This window comes from Euphorbia lathyris, chromosome 2, assembly GCF_963576675.1.
Source record: "Euphorbia lathyris chromosome 2, ddEupLath1.1, whole genome shotgun sequence".
Classification (NCBI taxonomy): domain Eukaryota; kingdom Viridiplantae; phylum Streptophyta; class Magnoliopsida; order Malpighiales; family Euphorbiaceae; genus Euphorbia; species Euphorbia lathyris.
In genome coordinates this window covers 67,803,374-67,819,570 of record NC_088911.1, presented here as the reverse complement: position 1 = coordinate 67,819,570, position 16,197 = coordinate 67,803,374, and the positions used below count along the sequence as shown (strand labels likewise).

The 16,197-nt window shown below is 34.8% G+C and overlaps 1 protein-coding gene across 11 annotated transcripts in view; it reads left to right on the top strand.

The window, feature by feature from the left end:
- Positions 1-483: 483 nt before the first annotated feature.
- LOC136218525 (oligoribonuclease) overlaps positions 484-16,197 on the top strand; it is a 54,017-nt gene continuing 38,303 nt past the window's right edge. For 6 of the 11 annotated variants that reach the window (XR_010683820.1, XM_066005446.1, XM_066005440.1 and 3 more), the window contains exons 1-6: positions 683-955; positions 1,029-1,161; positions 1,384-1,494; positions 11,354-11,430; positions 15,628-15,709; positions 15,782-15,837. Coding sequence is in view for 10 of the 11 variants with exons in the window: in XM_066005446.1 (XP_065861518.1) it covers positions 1,056-1,161; positions 1,384-1,494; positions 11,354-11,430; positions 15,628-15,709; positions 15,782-15,837 (432 nt within the window). In the remaining variant the exon portion in view is untranslated. Of the gene's footprint in view, positions 644-679; positions 956-1,028; positions 1,162-1,383; positions 1,495-11,353; positions 11,431-15,627; positions 15,710-15,781; positions 15,838-16,197 lie in introns of those variants that run through there. The other 5 variants (XM_066005444.1, XM_066005442.1, XM_066005447.1 and 2 more) reach the window with 5 other exon arrangements.

Below are 16,197 nucleotides of genomic sequence, written 5' to 3'. Positions count from 1 at the left end.
ACCAAAAAAAAAATAAAACAAAAACTCTCATAAGTATAATTAAAAAAAGACTTAATACACAAATAACCCCCTGAACTTGTTCAAATGTTGCAACTGCCCCCTCCAACTTTCAATTGTAACAACTTACCCCTCGAACTTGTCTAATTGTAACAATTTACCCGTTAAACTTGTCCAATTGTAAAATATAACCCCAAATTGCTAACATGGACTGCAATTGAGGAAACACGTGAAATGCAAAATCTGCAACGTTCGTGGAGTGTGATAATCAGATCTTTGGCGTGATATGAACCCGGGGAAACGCTTTTACTGTTGCTTCAAGTACGGGGTAAAAAAATTCCCAATTTGGGGTTACGTTTTACAATTGAACAAGTTTAAGGGGTAAGTTGTTACAATTGAAAGTTGAGGGGGGCAATTGCAACATTTGGACAAGTTCAAGGGGTTATTTGTGTATTAGACCTAAAAAAGAAAAGGGAAAGTAGAAGCTTCCGTTCAGTTTTCACATTTCCCCTCCATCGGTGTTCCTCAATCCACCATCATCAGCCGACGCCCCAGCGTCCCCACGATCACAGTTCAAGACCCTCTACTTTCAGCGTCTCCTTTCAGCTACTTGCATCAACCATTTCACGCGGCAGCTGTCAGGCAGGTTATATGTACTTCTTTTTTTAAAAAGACCGCTCTGAATCTGAAACTCTAGCGTGTTCTCCTGTTTCTTGGTTGTTTGTCTTCTGGTTTTGCTTTGTTGCTTTTGCCAGCTATTTTAGCTTCTAAGCATGTTGATTTTGCTTATACTATGTGAAATTCTTGTGCCTTATTCGAATTTAGTTCTGCTGAATCTGAATCTGAATCTGTAGGTTGCCTCTCAACTCACCAGAGTTAGCGTTTCCCTCCACCTTCTCTGTTTCCAAACTGGCAGCCCTTCCTTTCTTCATGCTTTGAGTGTCTTCTTGGTTCTAATGTATGATGTTATTTTAGGTTTGGATTGTCTTGATAGATGTTGCCTGATTTTGATCGTTCTCTTTTCTGACTAGCCGTACCTATTTCCACCAAATTTAAACATGGATGGCCTTTCCAATGCATTTTCTGTGTTAGAGATTGAGGCTGAAAATGATCAAGTGGACATTTCTTTCTCCAAAGCTATACCAGTCTCTACCAATAGTACAGGTATTGACGACACTGTGCTTGTACATAGTTAGGTCAATTTTTGTGCTGTTTGGGTTTAGAATTTTTCACTGCTTGATTGTCAAGTTACCAGTTTGTTTAGTTCTGAGAATTATTTCATTACACTAAGTTAAAAGATACTAGTTGTTTCTTCTGTTTTGATGGATAGGAAAAATTTGGTGTACTTGTGGCGGAGAATTTGATACTACCTTTTGTTTGTGGCAGGGAGTACAAGCCAAGTAAATGGCTCTTTGGTAGAAAAGAAGAAACAGTGTGAACACATGTCTTCGACACTATACAAAATGCCCCTTGTTTGGATTGACTTGGAAATGACTGGTCAGTGCTCATTTAGTGTGCTTTATGTTTATTTTCTATTTGCTTTTGTGTGTACAGAGTGATGCATAAACAATCATTAAGAAAATGATATTTTAAACAACTTATGTTTTGAAATAATTTATAATAGGATTATGCTGTTAAAACTTTTTATCTTTCAACATGTTTATATAACCACATATATAAATTGTCAATAAATGAGTAGGAGACGTTAAAATTTCACAAAAAATACTATTGACAAGAATCAAGATGAAGAAAACTTGAGAGTTCTAAGGCTATCTAGTTGGAGTGCTGTGCTAATGGTATCTAGTCCTTCACGCTTTCTGTTAGTGGAGTGAGAATATTACCGGGGTTTGGTATCTATTGAAAGCCATGTGCATATTTAGTATCCAAGAAATTACCAATATACTGATATGTTGGAACAATAAATCCTCTATGGTACATCAAAATTGAAAACTACATAAAAGGATACTTGTAAAATTATTTCAATGAAAGTGATTTGTATGGAAAGATTGTGACAAAAGCAATATTTACTATAAGCGTAAACCATAATACATATAAGTATCATAATGTTGAACTCAAAGTTCTACTCTTTATGTCATCCAAAAAAGAAAAATTGTCATTGGATATAAGATGACCGTTCATTATTTGCCTTCATTAGATATATGGTCCTTAAAATTTAGTTCTTATTGTCGTCTAACTTACACATTACATGAGAGTTTTTGAGTGATGGAAAGGGAAGTCAGAAAAAAGTGAACCAATGTAATAAAAGTCTTGTCATGTAACACCACTCTATCCGGGAGTTTCAATTTAAAAGGAAGTAATTGGGTGTAACAACTTAAAAATCTTTATCTTGCATTGTTTGTTCTCCAAATTGGAGATTGGCAAAATTGGTATTGGAAGGTTAATAGGTCCAAAGATTTGATTTTGCATAACTTTAGTACATTAAATTGGATGTAACCAATAAGTTGAAAACAATTAACAATGATGGCCCCCGTTTCATTTTTTGTCACTTATAGTTGCTATAAAGCTTAGACTGTAACACTACACGAGTAGTACTAGCATGATATTATGTGTGGTGCCCTTTTTTTATTGCTAAGGGTGTGAGCAATTTTGGTTTATATTCCTCTATATTGAGTAACGAAAACTAGTATTAGAAAAGAAAAGAGGTGGCGGTAAAAGGAGGAGGTGGAGCTTGGCTTAACTATGGTTTAGGTGCACCTTTACCAATAATTTTCTTTTATGGCTGGGTTGTAAGGGTATGAGTCATAAAAAATGGATGTGTACAACTATAACCATTCGACATCATTGTCAACTTTCCAATATCTTTCAACATCAAGTCAATGCAGTGAGCAACAAATGGAGTCCAATACCTCTTTACCTCCAAAAGTTTCTATAGAGATATAATTACAATAATCAATAAAAGATTGCAAATAAGAAACTTATTAATAAGAATTAATAATAATAGTACACATTTTTTAAACTGATTAAACTGAACCACATTTTACTCCCCGACTTTGAGCAGCATCCGAACAAATAATTCACACAAGTTTTCCCCAGTCTTTGAATACTCAGATGCAATAAAAACAGTCCCTTTATGAGAATTTACCAAGAAATTAGTCAAAGTTCTTTGTCTTTTGTTTGTCCAACCATCATCCATAATTGAGCACCATGCTTTGCCCATTCTTCTTCATATGATTTCATTTCACTTTGTTAACTTCTTGTTCCAAAAGAGGGATTCAAATTTCATGTAAGCTAGACGGCTTCATTCCAACACCATATTGTCTAGCAAACTCAAGCATCACAACAACAAAGCTAGGATAAGTTACAACATTGAAAGGAATTGCTGCATCATATATCCACCTAGCTATATCCACACAAGCTTTTCCTTGCAACTCTTGTTTGCATGCTTCATTGATGATTGTTTTCTCATCTTTCTATCTTTCTCAGCTTTTTAAGCATTGGAAGTGAATTACACATCAATCGGGCCCTTTATCTTTGTTTTTTTTGGCCTATGCATTGATTTAATACTCCCACTCTTAGTAGGCTCTCCAAGATCATCAAGCTCCGTCTCATCATCATGAAAACTATCTAGATTGGTAATATCAACATGATCCACGTCAACCATTTTACTTTCCTTTTTGGATGCGATATAATCTCGAATTTTGTCACGTACACGAGTTCGGCATTTTTCGAGATGTTTAACATTATTATTTTCTCTAGCATTATGATGTTTATCTCGAAATATTCCACCTTTTACAAATGAGATCATTTGTACTAGGTGGCTTGGCTTCTCGCACATACTTCCAACAGAGATCCAATCTTGCATTCGCTTTCGATGAATTAGAATTAATAGCACTCATGTCCAAAACCTTGCAAAATTTGGACTTTTTTTTATTAATATCATATCTTTATCAAGCAATCTTATATAAGCCTAGTTAAGTAAAAATAATATATATGATATAAGGTAAATAATTTACTGGTCGTGTATTTTTTACCTAACACATTGTTTAGTCTTTGTATTTTAATAATACACTGTTTAGTACTTAACTTTTGTTTTATTCAACCGTTTAGTTCCTCAAAAATTTGAATTATTAAGTAGTTTCGTCCATCTATAAGGGACTAAACTGTTGAATAAAACGGAGGTTAAGGACTAAGCAGTGTGTTAGGTAAAAATGTAGGGAGTAAAAAATTATTTACCCTATGATATATAACATCAGTGAGTCACATCTCGATTAGTTGGTTAAGCATTCATTTTTGTACTTGTGACTCGTTTTGAAGTAAGTAAGCTACTGCCTAGTGATCACTTCAGAATCAACTAAAAGAATATTTGTTAAACTTTCATAAACTTATAACTTTCATGAACCTTCATAACTTCCATAAACTTATAATGAAATCCCAAAGTTGGTCAGCATAACAGTACATAATGGATCCGTAAAAAGGACGGAAAGAAAAATAGAAGAGAAGAGCAGAGAATCTGAGAATATAAGAGAAGCAAGAGAGAAGAGGAAAAAACAAAGTAAAAAAAGGAGCTGATTAAGAATAACATACCTTTCCCAGTGCTGCCGATTACGGTAGGCCAGCTGCCCGCGATAGCAGAGCTCGGTGGGTGAAGAGGCTGAAAGCAAATCAGTGTGGAGAAGAGTTCTATTCTAGCTGTTTTGCTTCTTGAATGCGATGTACAGTTCTGTTTTAGCCCAACTTATATTTATTTTTTTTATTTTTCATTTTTTTAAACTGACCTAATGCCCCGCCCTTCAAGAGGCGACTGCCTCTCGCCTCGGACCGCCTTTCGCCCGAGGAGGTCACGCGGTTGCCTCTTGTAGGTCGACCGCCTTCCAGTGCAGAAGGCATTGGAAGGATCGCTTGGGTCACTTCTCGCCTCAGGCTACCCAGGCGACCGACTTTCAAAATTGTCGCCAAATTTCATTGTTGGGCCTGGAAAAAGCATTTTGTATAATGCAAAGGGATGGAAATATATACGTGCCTTTGTAATTCCTCATTATATTGGCATTTTTGGTACATGCAAACAAACAAGAAGGGGAAACAACTCTTCTTCTTGTACCCTTTTATTGTTATTTTTCACTCATCTTTTATTGTTATTAAATAAAGTGCTAAGTATTTAATTTAATTTTAAAGTCCCTACATATGTGATGTTTTTCTTCAGCTTTATAGGATATATGTTGTGAAGAAATGATAAGTTATAGAAAAATTTCAATTTGCGGTTCATGGTGCAGCATCTTATCTAGTTTGTAGTATGAAACAAGTTTTTTCTTTTTTTTAGTGAGTTTTCTTTGTTTTCTCTCAAAAAGGTTCGCTATAGTGGCAACCAATTCAATCAGTTTCCACATTAGTTTTTCAAATCCCATTCAACAACAACAAGGTAATGTGGGATTCCTAGGGTGTTTATAGGATATATGTTGTGAAAAAATGATAAGTTGTAGAAAAATTTCAATTTGAGATTCATGGTGCATCATCTTATATAGTTTGTTGGGTGAAACGAAGCTTTGTTTTTTAGTGAGTTTTCTTTGTTTCTCTTAAAAAGGTTCGCTATACTGGCAACCAATTCAATCAGTTTCAACCAATTCGAAATCTCTTTTTGTGAATCAGAACTCGTGAATCGAACCGAATCGTAAGATTCGGATCAAATTCAAAATATTATAAAAAATAAAATATTAACCGTATTTAACTTTAAATATTAGTCTAAAAATGCAATTTTAATATCCAAGAATAGAATAGAGGAGAGTACAGTTAAATAAATAAATAGAAGCGCAGAGGAGAGTACAGTTAAATAACAAATAAATAGATGTGAAGAAGGAAGGTTTGGAATTTATAAAGCCAAGAGTCAACCGTTTCTATTCTATAACTTTTATTAAATACTGTTAGTTCTTATTAATAACTTCTTCTCCAGACGTTTTTAAGTTTTTAAAAATGGAAAACAATTTTTTTTAAAATGGTGTCATGAATCGACCGATTCGGCCGAGTCACCACCGATTCGGCCGATTCATGAAGAGTTCGAGTCGTACCATAGATACGACTAGAAATCTTCATGAATCGGATCGAATCGTACTATTCTAACAACTATGGTTTCAGCATTAGGATTCCTAGGGTGTTTATTAGTCAAACTTGGTTTCAAAGTAACGAAACTGAAAAATACAGAAAATTGAAACACATGAAATATAAAGAATTGAACCATGCAAAGTCGGAAGGAAAACAACCAAATATTATGTAGTTCAGTTTTAGGCCTTTCGGGTCCTCTATTTTAGTTAAATTCATAGTTTTGGCTTGGTGGGGAATATACTTAGTTGGGCTTAGGCCTATTCTTATGAAATGGGAAAATTGTGTTGTCATATCAGACTTGACTATAATGGACAAATCATTTTTGGCAACAAAACTCTTTTATCATGTAATCAAACCTGCTATTAACTGCTTATTTGTCAGCTGTGTCAGATCTACGATGCAACAATTCAAGTACACATCATGAAAATTCCCTTGATATATGTTATGGGCCCACCAATAGGATCTCATCATCGGTCTATTCACAGGAAAATTCTATTGATTTCCCTTGTTTTTCCTGTTCTTCAGAGGACCTATCTTTAGGATGCAATGGTGATTTGTAAGACGACACCCTAACTTCCACTGAAGATGAAAGATTGATTTTTTATTGAAAACATTGCTACCTCTTATAGGAATAGCAAAGATGTCTTACTTAGGAAAAATACTAGCATATCTTTGCCTAAAATAAAATACTACTGCCTACCTAATGGGCAAGTAATTTTACCATCTAAATAAATAAAACATAACTGCCTAAACAAGTATAATAAAACGTTTTCTGCCAAAAGAATAAGATAATTATCGTGAATTTGAGATCTTCTACCGATGTTTCATAACATTACTCCCCCTGGACTAAGAGCTTGTCGGCAAGCTCGAATTTAGGAAGGAGTTCGCCTCTGTTGACTGTCGCCCTCCTTCATCCATCAAAAGGTAGATGAGTTTCTTGCTTTTACGCCTTGGTGGGTAAAGTTCATCACAAATAAAACATTGTTCTTTCTCCCTTCTTTAGACATCTCAGCCTTGGAAAAATGCCTTATAGGTGTGGAGCAGTAATATTGCTTCTTTGACCTGGTCCCAAAATGTTGTCCGTGTTTTCTGTTCTTGGTTGGCTACTGAAATCGGAGTAGTTACTGGTGGTTTTGAAGCTGCCCATGCTACTAGAGGCTGCCTTATACTGATACTCCCGCTATTGAGTTGCATTTTCCTTTCAAAATCTCGAGCCAAATTCATAGTAGTGACTAAATTAGGAGGATTCTGCATCTCCACATCTACCCTTAGAGTCTCTATCAATTCCTCCGTCAACATATCAACTTGTTGATCTGTCTCTGAACTATAATAGCTCTCTCTAAAAGGGTCTGGAACTGAGATTGATATTCCTCAATAGCGGTCTTTTGCTTTAAATTAATTAATTTGCCCAAAGGATTATTAGTGAGAGGAGGGCGGAATCTAAGGAGGCAATCATTTTTACATTGGCTCCAACTGAGCTTAGGTTCTGCTTGCTCCAATTGGTAAAACCAAAGTTGCTACTCTTTTGTCATGTGGAAAGCGGCTAGCACCACCTTACCTTTCTCTTCAATCTGTTGGTTGATAAAGAATTGTTATCAGTATAACCATCCCAAAGGATCCCCTATCCCATTATAGGAAGGAAAATCCAACCTGTTGAATCTAGGGATGATTGTTTTGCCCTGCATAGGAGTTGATTGCCTTCTAGAGGATTCTGTGGAAATAGGTGGCGGACTGTCATCACTGGTCCCTCTTGCATTTTTGTTGTCTTTGCTTGGGAAATGGGATTGTGTAAGGCTTCCCAATTCCTTGATTTCATCCTTGTATCTTTGTGGTGCAACAAGTTTGTGCTCTCGATCATGAACTCTAGCCATCAATTGATCAATATCACCTGTGACTACTGCTCTGATACCAAATTATTGCGGGCCCATGAAGATGATATCTTCAGTTTTATTCACAGGAAGATTCTCTTGATTTCCCTTGTTTTTCCTGTTTTTTGAGGGACCTATATTTTGGACTGGATGGTGATTTGTAAAAGATTACCTTAACTCCCTAATTCTGACTTTCACCGAAGGTTAAAGATTAATTTTTTTTTGGCCTAATGCTCATCCAGCCCCTTATTAACTTGTCCAAATTGGTCATTTTACCCCTCCAACTCATCGAATGTCCTACTTACCCTCTTAACTCCATAAAGGTGGTATTTCTCACCCCCTTAACTTGTCCAAATTGGTCATTTTACCTCTCCCGAACTCATCGAATGTCCTATTTACCCCCTTATCTCCATAAAAGTGGTATTTCTCACCCCTTATGATCCTATTTACCCCTTAACTCCATAAAAGTGGTATTTCTTACCCCTTTATAGTGCAAAATTAATAGGGCTTATTCAAATGAGTTTGAAAATATATATTTTTAATATCAACTTTTTATTTTGTTTTAATTTGATAATTATATTGATACTTCATGTGTTTATTACAATAATATTGTATTACAATAATTAGATAATCAAAATTTAACTAGCCAAAAAAAATTGAAAAGAGAAAGAATGAATAAAAGATACAAATAACAAGAACATTAATATAAACAAGTTAAAGACATTATATGTAGGGATAAGGTATCAAAATAGGCCTATGGTTTTTGGAAAAGTATCAATTTAGGTTTCACGTACAAAATAGCACCAATATAGGTTTAACGTTTAAAAAAGGGTATCAATTTAGACATCGATAATGGATTGTAAGGGGTGAGAAATACCACTTTTATGGAGTTAAGGGGGTAAATAGGACATTCTATGAGTTGGGGAGGTAAATGGACAAGTTGAGAGGGTGAGAAATACCACTTTTATGGAGTTAAGGGGGTAAATAGGACATTCGATGAGTTGGAAGGGTAAAATGACCAATTTGTACAAATTAAGGGGGCTGGGGGAGCATTAGGCCATTTTTTTTTAATTGAAAACGTTGCTGCCTCTTATAGGAGACATGAGACGTTTCAATCGGAAAGAGTTCTTCCTTAGAAAAAAATACTGTCATATCTTTTTCTAAAATAAAATACTACTACCTAAATAATAGGAAAGTAAATGTTACCATCTAAGTAAATAAAACATTTCTGCTAAAATAATAGGAAAATTATCATGAACTTGGGCTCTTCTGACGGTGTTGCATACAATATAATAGAAGTTTACATCAATTAGAAGTGTTTCGTTACTTCAGTTTTTTGAAAAGTAATATGCTTATAGAATGCTGTATCCATAGCTAAATTATCATCTGTGTTCAATGCATTTGGGACCTACTGATTCTATTTAACTATTTAAATTTTGTGTACATCAAGGAAAGTTTCTATTGACGCCATAATAATGCATTTTCATGAATGTGTAGAAATAGCACATATATGTGTGCTTAAACTTACAAAAATATCTCTGAATAAATGTTCAATTAGTCAAATCATCTGGTTTCTTTGGTAAGCATATCTTTTTGAAGGTCACCTTTAGTTATTTAATTGATGCAAGCTTCCAGTTGGCCAAGAAAAAGTGAACACATAGTTAACTATGATCAAATTAGTCATAAAAGTAACATAAATAAAAAGTAAAAAATTACATGTTTAGCATTTTTTGAAGGATAATTAGTTACTCCATCAATAGCTAGGTCTCCCTCAAATTGTTCATGTCCTGCTATAATCCAGGCCAAATTGGTGTAGAGAATGACAGCTACAATGTTTAAGGGAAACAATTGAACTTGTGCATAGATGAACTCTTTCATACCTACAGAAAAGGAAGGCCATCCATGAAAAACAAGATTGATCAAAATCAAAATATGTTCTCACGAGTGATCCAAGAAAATAGAAACTCAAAATTGAATACTTCAAAATTGGTTTATTCTTAAACTCCATGCAGGAACATCAATACATAGAATAAAAAGGAAAAATGAAGAACGGAAAAATTAAACAGTTGCTAAGTTGTGTTTGAACTAGACTTTGAGCTCCAAATTCGAAGTCTAGCATAGTAGCCGTCTTCGATTGGAATTGGTTTCAAGCTTGTGTGAGAAACTTTAATGTTGATAACTCCACAAACCTTCTTGTTGTTAGATGGGTTCAAGCCTTACAGCTTGATAATACAAGTTCTAAAATAAATTGAAAAACAGAAAAAGTTGAACCAAAAGATTAAATTAACAAAGCCAATGGTGTAGGTCTGCTGTTTGTTTTATTTTTTTGAATTTAGTTTTTTATACGCCTTTATAACAGCCAAACAACACAATAGTCGTAATTGGTTTGATTCAGTTATTAATAATAACTTTTTTTTTTTTTTTTTTTTGTAAAGTCAAACTGTTTAGAACCGAATCCCAACTAAGTGAAGTGAAAAATGTGGAAACTAAAAACCAAACCTGACCCATAAAGATGCCTCGTCTGCCATCTAATTCTTTTATGGTGGCAATCGTCAAATCACAATAGTTGTGAAAGGAAGGAGGTATTAGGTTTTTTTTTGAAAAGAAAAGAAGAAATCTATTAATCACTTCTTAAAACTGAAACAAGAAAGGAGGGAGTAAAGCACCCCAATCCCCGTAATCTAACATATAATCGCCCTAACTAAAGTATGAGCTACTAGATTCGCAGATCTCTTGACAAACTGAACACAACAGTTATGAATTTCCCTTGTAAGGGATTTACAATCAGAAACAATAAAGCCTAACATAGAATTCACATTCTCTTAATCATTGATAGTATTGACTAAAAGTTGAGAATCCAATCCACAATGACATTTTGAAAGCCATTATCCTTCAACCAGCTCAAAGATTCCGGGATACTGATGCCTTGAGTGATAAGCACATCAGACGTAAAAGGCGGACTGTCAACTACCCCTGCGTCCTTATCTTCTTCCAAAGTTATTTTTGCACATGCCTCATTTATGTATTCCATGATCCGAGAGAGAAAGGAGAAAAAACAAAAAGAGGAAAAGAAACCTCTGAGAAAAAAACTCGTCAATAGCGACACATTCTTAATCAAAATGACAATATTTTTTTATAGGTTAAGGTGGTATTAGGTTGATTAGAGTATGAGTGAACTGGGATCAATGTAGCTTGTGACTTTGAAACAAAGAAAAAGAGAGAATTGAAGAAAAACAAGGACTTCTTACCTGAAGAAATAAGTTAGCATTGTTTATGGAATGTTTTGAGAGCTGATATATAATATGTGCTTGAAAGTACGACATGAGCTGCCTTTTTCTTTCATATTTTTTTTCCATGTACGAGTAACTCTGGTTTTCAACTGATGATACCAGTGGTGTGAAACTAGAGCACTTCTTTTCCTTGCCTATATGCAGGTTTGAATGTCGAAGTTGATAGAATTCTGGAAATTGCTTGTATAATTACGGATGGCAATTTGACTAAATCAGTTGAGGTATTTCTCAGTCTGTAGCAGTTATGGTGTTTGGTTTATTCATTTTTTATTGCATTCAACTTTTAATCTTTTATTTGTTAAAATAGTTTTATCATTTGTTGTCATAGGTTATGTAACTTGCCATTTGCATATGTGCATGCATGCTACCCTTGGAAGATTTTCTGTTTCAAATTTGTCTTCATGAATTTATTTTCTTAGCTTTCTAAATCAATCATTCAGGAAGCATCACAGTTATAGGTATATGGTAGAAGTATTGCAGTATTTGACTACTTTGTTTTCATGGTGGCTAATGCTAATGAAATACTCCTGTGCTCATCTTAATTGGATCTCAGGTTTTTTCTTTAGTATTTCAACTTACTGACCTTCCTCTGTTTTTTTCGTTGATACAAAAAGAGTAACTATTATCACGTAACTTAAGAAAGTAGAGAACATACAGCATCGATTTGCATAAAAGTCAGTTATAGGATTCTGGATTTGACACAGAAGTGGTTGGCAATATGATCGGCAGTTGCAATGTTCTTGAAAACTAGTGGTATGCTTTGGGAAATAGAGATAAGGGTAATTAGGCACTTATAAGTCATGCCTTTTTCGTTTTTAGTGATAGCTGTCATGTTTTCATTGTTAATATTGTTAAGAAAATCGGATTCCAGATTTGATACAGAAGTGGTTGGCAATATGATTGGCAGTTGCAATGTTCTTGCAAACTACTGGTATGCTTTGGGAAATAGAGATAAGGGTAATTAGGAACTTATAAGTCATGCCTTTTTAGTATTTGATAGCAGTCATGATTTCATTGTCAATATTGTTAAGAAAATATGAAAGTCAAATTGAGGCCAAACTTATTAATTAAGGGCTGAGCCTGGACCAGCCAGATGGTTCATGGTTGTGTACTCAATATTTCAATGAAGCCTGTTTCATTTCATCTCTTAAAAACCCAAGTTTTAATATAAGTTAGAGTTCTAACCGAGAATGGTTTGGATTTTGACAACATAAAAAATGTGTGCAATAATAACCAAGCCTGTGTCCCAACTAGCTGGGGTCACCTATATGGATTCCTCTCACATGCATGACAACATTCGTTGGCCAACATTGAACATGTATAAACCACCTCAAATGTTCTTCCTTTATTTTACCTGCCACACTTAACTTTTCTTCAATATATTCATTGTTACTCTTATCTGCGTGTGCTCATCATCAATCTCAACGTTCTTATCTCTGCTACACTTTTATATAGCATTGTTAGTTGAATGATTCTATAATTTTTTTTTCTTTTAGTTTTATAGGGACATTTCTATCGCATAATACCCTGTTGCACCTCTTCAGTTCAACCATCTTGCTTTTAGTTCTATGCTTATATCATTTTTATCTCTTGTATCATGAATAATAGATTCTAAGTAATCTAATTGTTTGGTGGTGAAACTGGGTACATGAAGGTACCCGTGTCACCTAGTAGATACTTCAACAAAGATGTGTAAGTTGGAAAATTGACCATTAAGGTGCAAATGGAAATTATTTTTAGGTTAATCCAAAATGTAATGTTGAATAATTGGTGGGTCAACTTGGAATATATGATATTGGGAAGTGTCAAGGAACCAATTGAACTAAAAGCTCAAGCTGATAGTTAAAGGCCTAATTCATATTAATATGTGACACATCCACGCACGCGAATGTGCACTAGGCTTGAAGCGTGCACTAGGCTCTGATACCATGTCATAGAACTAATTGAACTAAAATCTCAAGCTGATTGTTGAAGGCCCAATTCATATTAAAATCTGACAGGAAGAAAGTTGGATTTAGATTTCCCACCTTTTTCATTTATAATACTTCATTCATTGGAACTATTCAGATTCCTTTGTAATTTTAAGTTGAATTAAGAGGTTTTAGTTCCTTCAGAATGGGGCTATAACCAGTTTTTGGTTGGTTTAGCAATGGCAGTTTTTTCGTGTCCTATATCAACTGATAAAAGTTGGTGCTAGAGGGTGTTTGAAGACCTTCATTAAAAAGTCTTTTAGGAAAAAAGGAGTAATGTTCTTCCTTTGTCTATCTATATTTATTTGGGCTTGGATTTGGCCAATGTGTCTGAACTTCCAGCTCAGCCCAAAAGAAGGTTCCACTCTTGTTGGTTCTTGGCAATCCAGCTTGGGTATTTTACACATGGTTACTGAATATATTTATAAATTCAATAGCAAACAATTGGTATCTTTATGAAGAAAATTAATCAACTTCTGTTCTTGTTTTAATATAACTACTATTGCTCAACCTTTGTTAAATATAAGCCAAATATCTTGGGCTGAATTATAATGACCACATTAACATCAAGCTACTTCGTGCTTTATTCCTCGCGTACTTGCAATATTTAGCACTTCAGCTTGGTTCTTGAGATGATTAAGTGTGATTTTATGTATTGCCATAGTCGCCATGATGCAATAATTATGTGTGGTTGTTTTTGTCTTTACACCAAGAATTGCCTTCATCATTTCCAAAACCAATCTCAAGTGATTTTTAGGTCTACCTCGTTGCATGTTGCCTTCATCATTTGAAACAATCATTTCCAAAACCAATCTCAAGTGATTTTTAGGTCTACCTCGTTGCATGTATCTTTAACTCATACATCTTTTTGGATGTTAATTTTCCTTTAGTGACAGATTGGAAAACATTGCATATTATTTCACTGTTTGGACTGCTAGTATTTGACAATTTGGCTCATGTAGTTAAGTTACTCAAAATTCATAACGGAATGAAGTAAAAAGGACATCCAATGTTGTGGATGCTTTTTTGGGGCGATAAATGTTGTGGATGCTTTTTTGGGTCAGCAATATCGCCGACATCATTTGGAGCGTGTGATAGAAAGATGTCTTATTTCCTCTTTATTACTAGTCTTTATTTCTTATTCCTATTTCCTGTTTTGTCAGTAGTTTATTTTAGTAGGTCGCTTAGCTGTCTTTTAGCTAAGAAAGTTTATTCCACTTTGGACTTTGTTGTTATGGGTCCGCCAATAGGATCTCTTCACGGGTGTTTCCACTGGGAAGTCGAGCGCGATCTTTTTGTTCTTGTTACTGCCCCTCCTTGGAGTACCTATTTTTCTTAATTTAGGAACAATGGTTCTTTTAATTAAAGAGATCACCACCAACTCTTAAGTTTTTGGGAAGCAGGTCCATGGCAGGGTATGATCATCCAAACAAAGAAGTTGGGACTTCATTTGGTGTAGGATACAACCTCGGTGGATAGGCTATAAGCGGATTTTTCTGATGTATTTCGCGAACCAAAGGGGCTTCCTCCGGTCCGAGGTTGTGACCACCAAATCACCCTGCTGCAAGGAACTGAACTTGTTGTGGTGTGTCCATATTGGTGTACTCGTGTGCAAAAAAAAAAAAAAATTGAAATTGAAAAATAGTGTGTTGAGATGATGGTATTATTCGACCCGGTCACTCCCTTTTCTTCTCTAGTTCTATTGGTACATATGTAAAATTTTCGCATATCCCTGTCATACCAGAGTCATATTTTTAAAAAATGTATTTTTCATACCTGCACCTGTATCTGTACGAGTCGTGTTTTTGAAAAAATGCCATTTGTCATACCTGCACCTGTACGAGTACCTGCAGTGGTACTTCCTAGGCTGGAACAGGGTATGTCCTTAGAATAAGAGCTCTAAGATAATTCATTCAAGCCTTAACAAGCGGCTCAGTAATGTAAGATAAGTCGCGTGCCTGTCATTTGTTGGTTCATAAGTTATAAAATATGCATTTTAAATTTGCTATAATTTTTCATGTTCAGATGTGGTGATATTGAACTATTTCTTTTCAAGTACACTAGAATGTTAATTAAGCTTTGTGTGCTAATAAATTATTTTACTATGTTTTCTGTTTGGTGTACAATTTAGGACAAGCGCCTCAGTAATGTAGGATACAAGTCACGTGCCCGTCATTTGTTGGTTCTTAAGTTGTAAAATATGCATTTTAAATTTGCTATAATTTTTCATGTTCAGATATGGTGAAATTGAACTATTTGTTGTAAAGTACATTAGAATGTTAATTAAGCTTTGTGTGCATATAAATTAGTTTACTATGTTTTCATTTCGTGTACAATTTAAGACCTATCATGTAGCAATTGCAATATCCCGGTTGGGAATTTTAATTGATTTTCGACAATATACATGTGATGAACTGCAACTTATTGGTCACTAATCTCTTTTTTTAGGGTCCTGATCTGGTTGTCCATCAGACTAAAGATTGTTTAGAGAAGATGGGAGAATGGTGTCAAAGTCATCATGCAGCTAGTGGTAAGAACACATTATTGGAGTACACGTGTGATACTTTTCTCAAGGCAATTTTACAAGTCATCAAATTTCTAGGTTTGACAGAGAAAGTGGTTGGAAGTACATTGAGTGAAAGACAAGCGGAAAATCAGGTATGCATGATCTATCAACCGAAAGTCTTTGTTTTGGAACTACATTTTTCTAGAGATGGCTGCATATGATGCATTTTTTGTCGATCCAGCAACATGCTCGAGTCCTGGCATTTTATTGTTATCATGCATTATGATTAAGTAGCAAGTTATAAAGAAGATTTTATGTTTGAGGGCATGATTTTATTGAAATTGTCTTTCCAAAAGGATTATCTTGGAGTATTATTAATTGATAATATGAGCAAGATGTTAGTTTTGCCTTTGTTTTTGAATGAGATGAATGATGAGGTGGGTAAGTTAGTTACAAATCTTAGGAGTAGCGTTGGGTTGTTATATGGGTATGCATGAGATGTGAGAACTTAG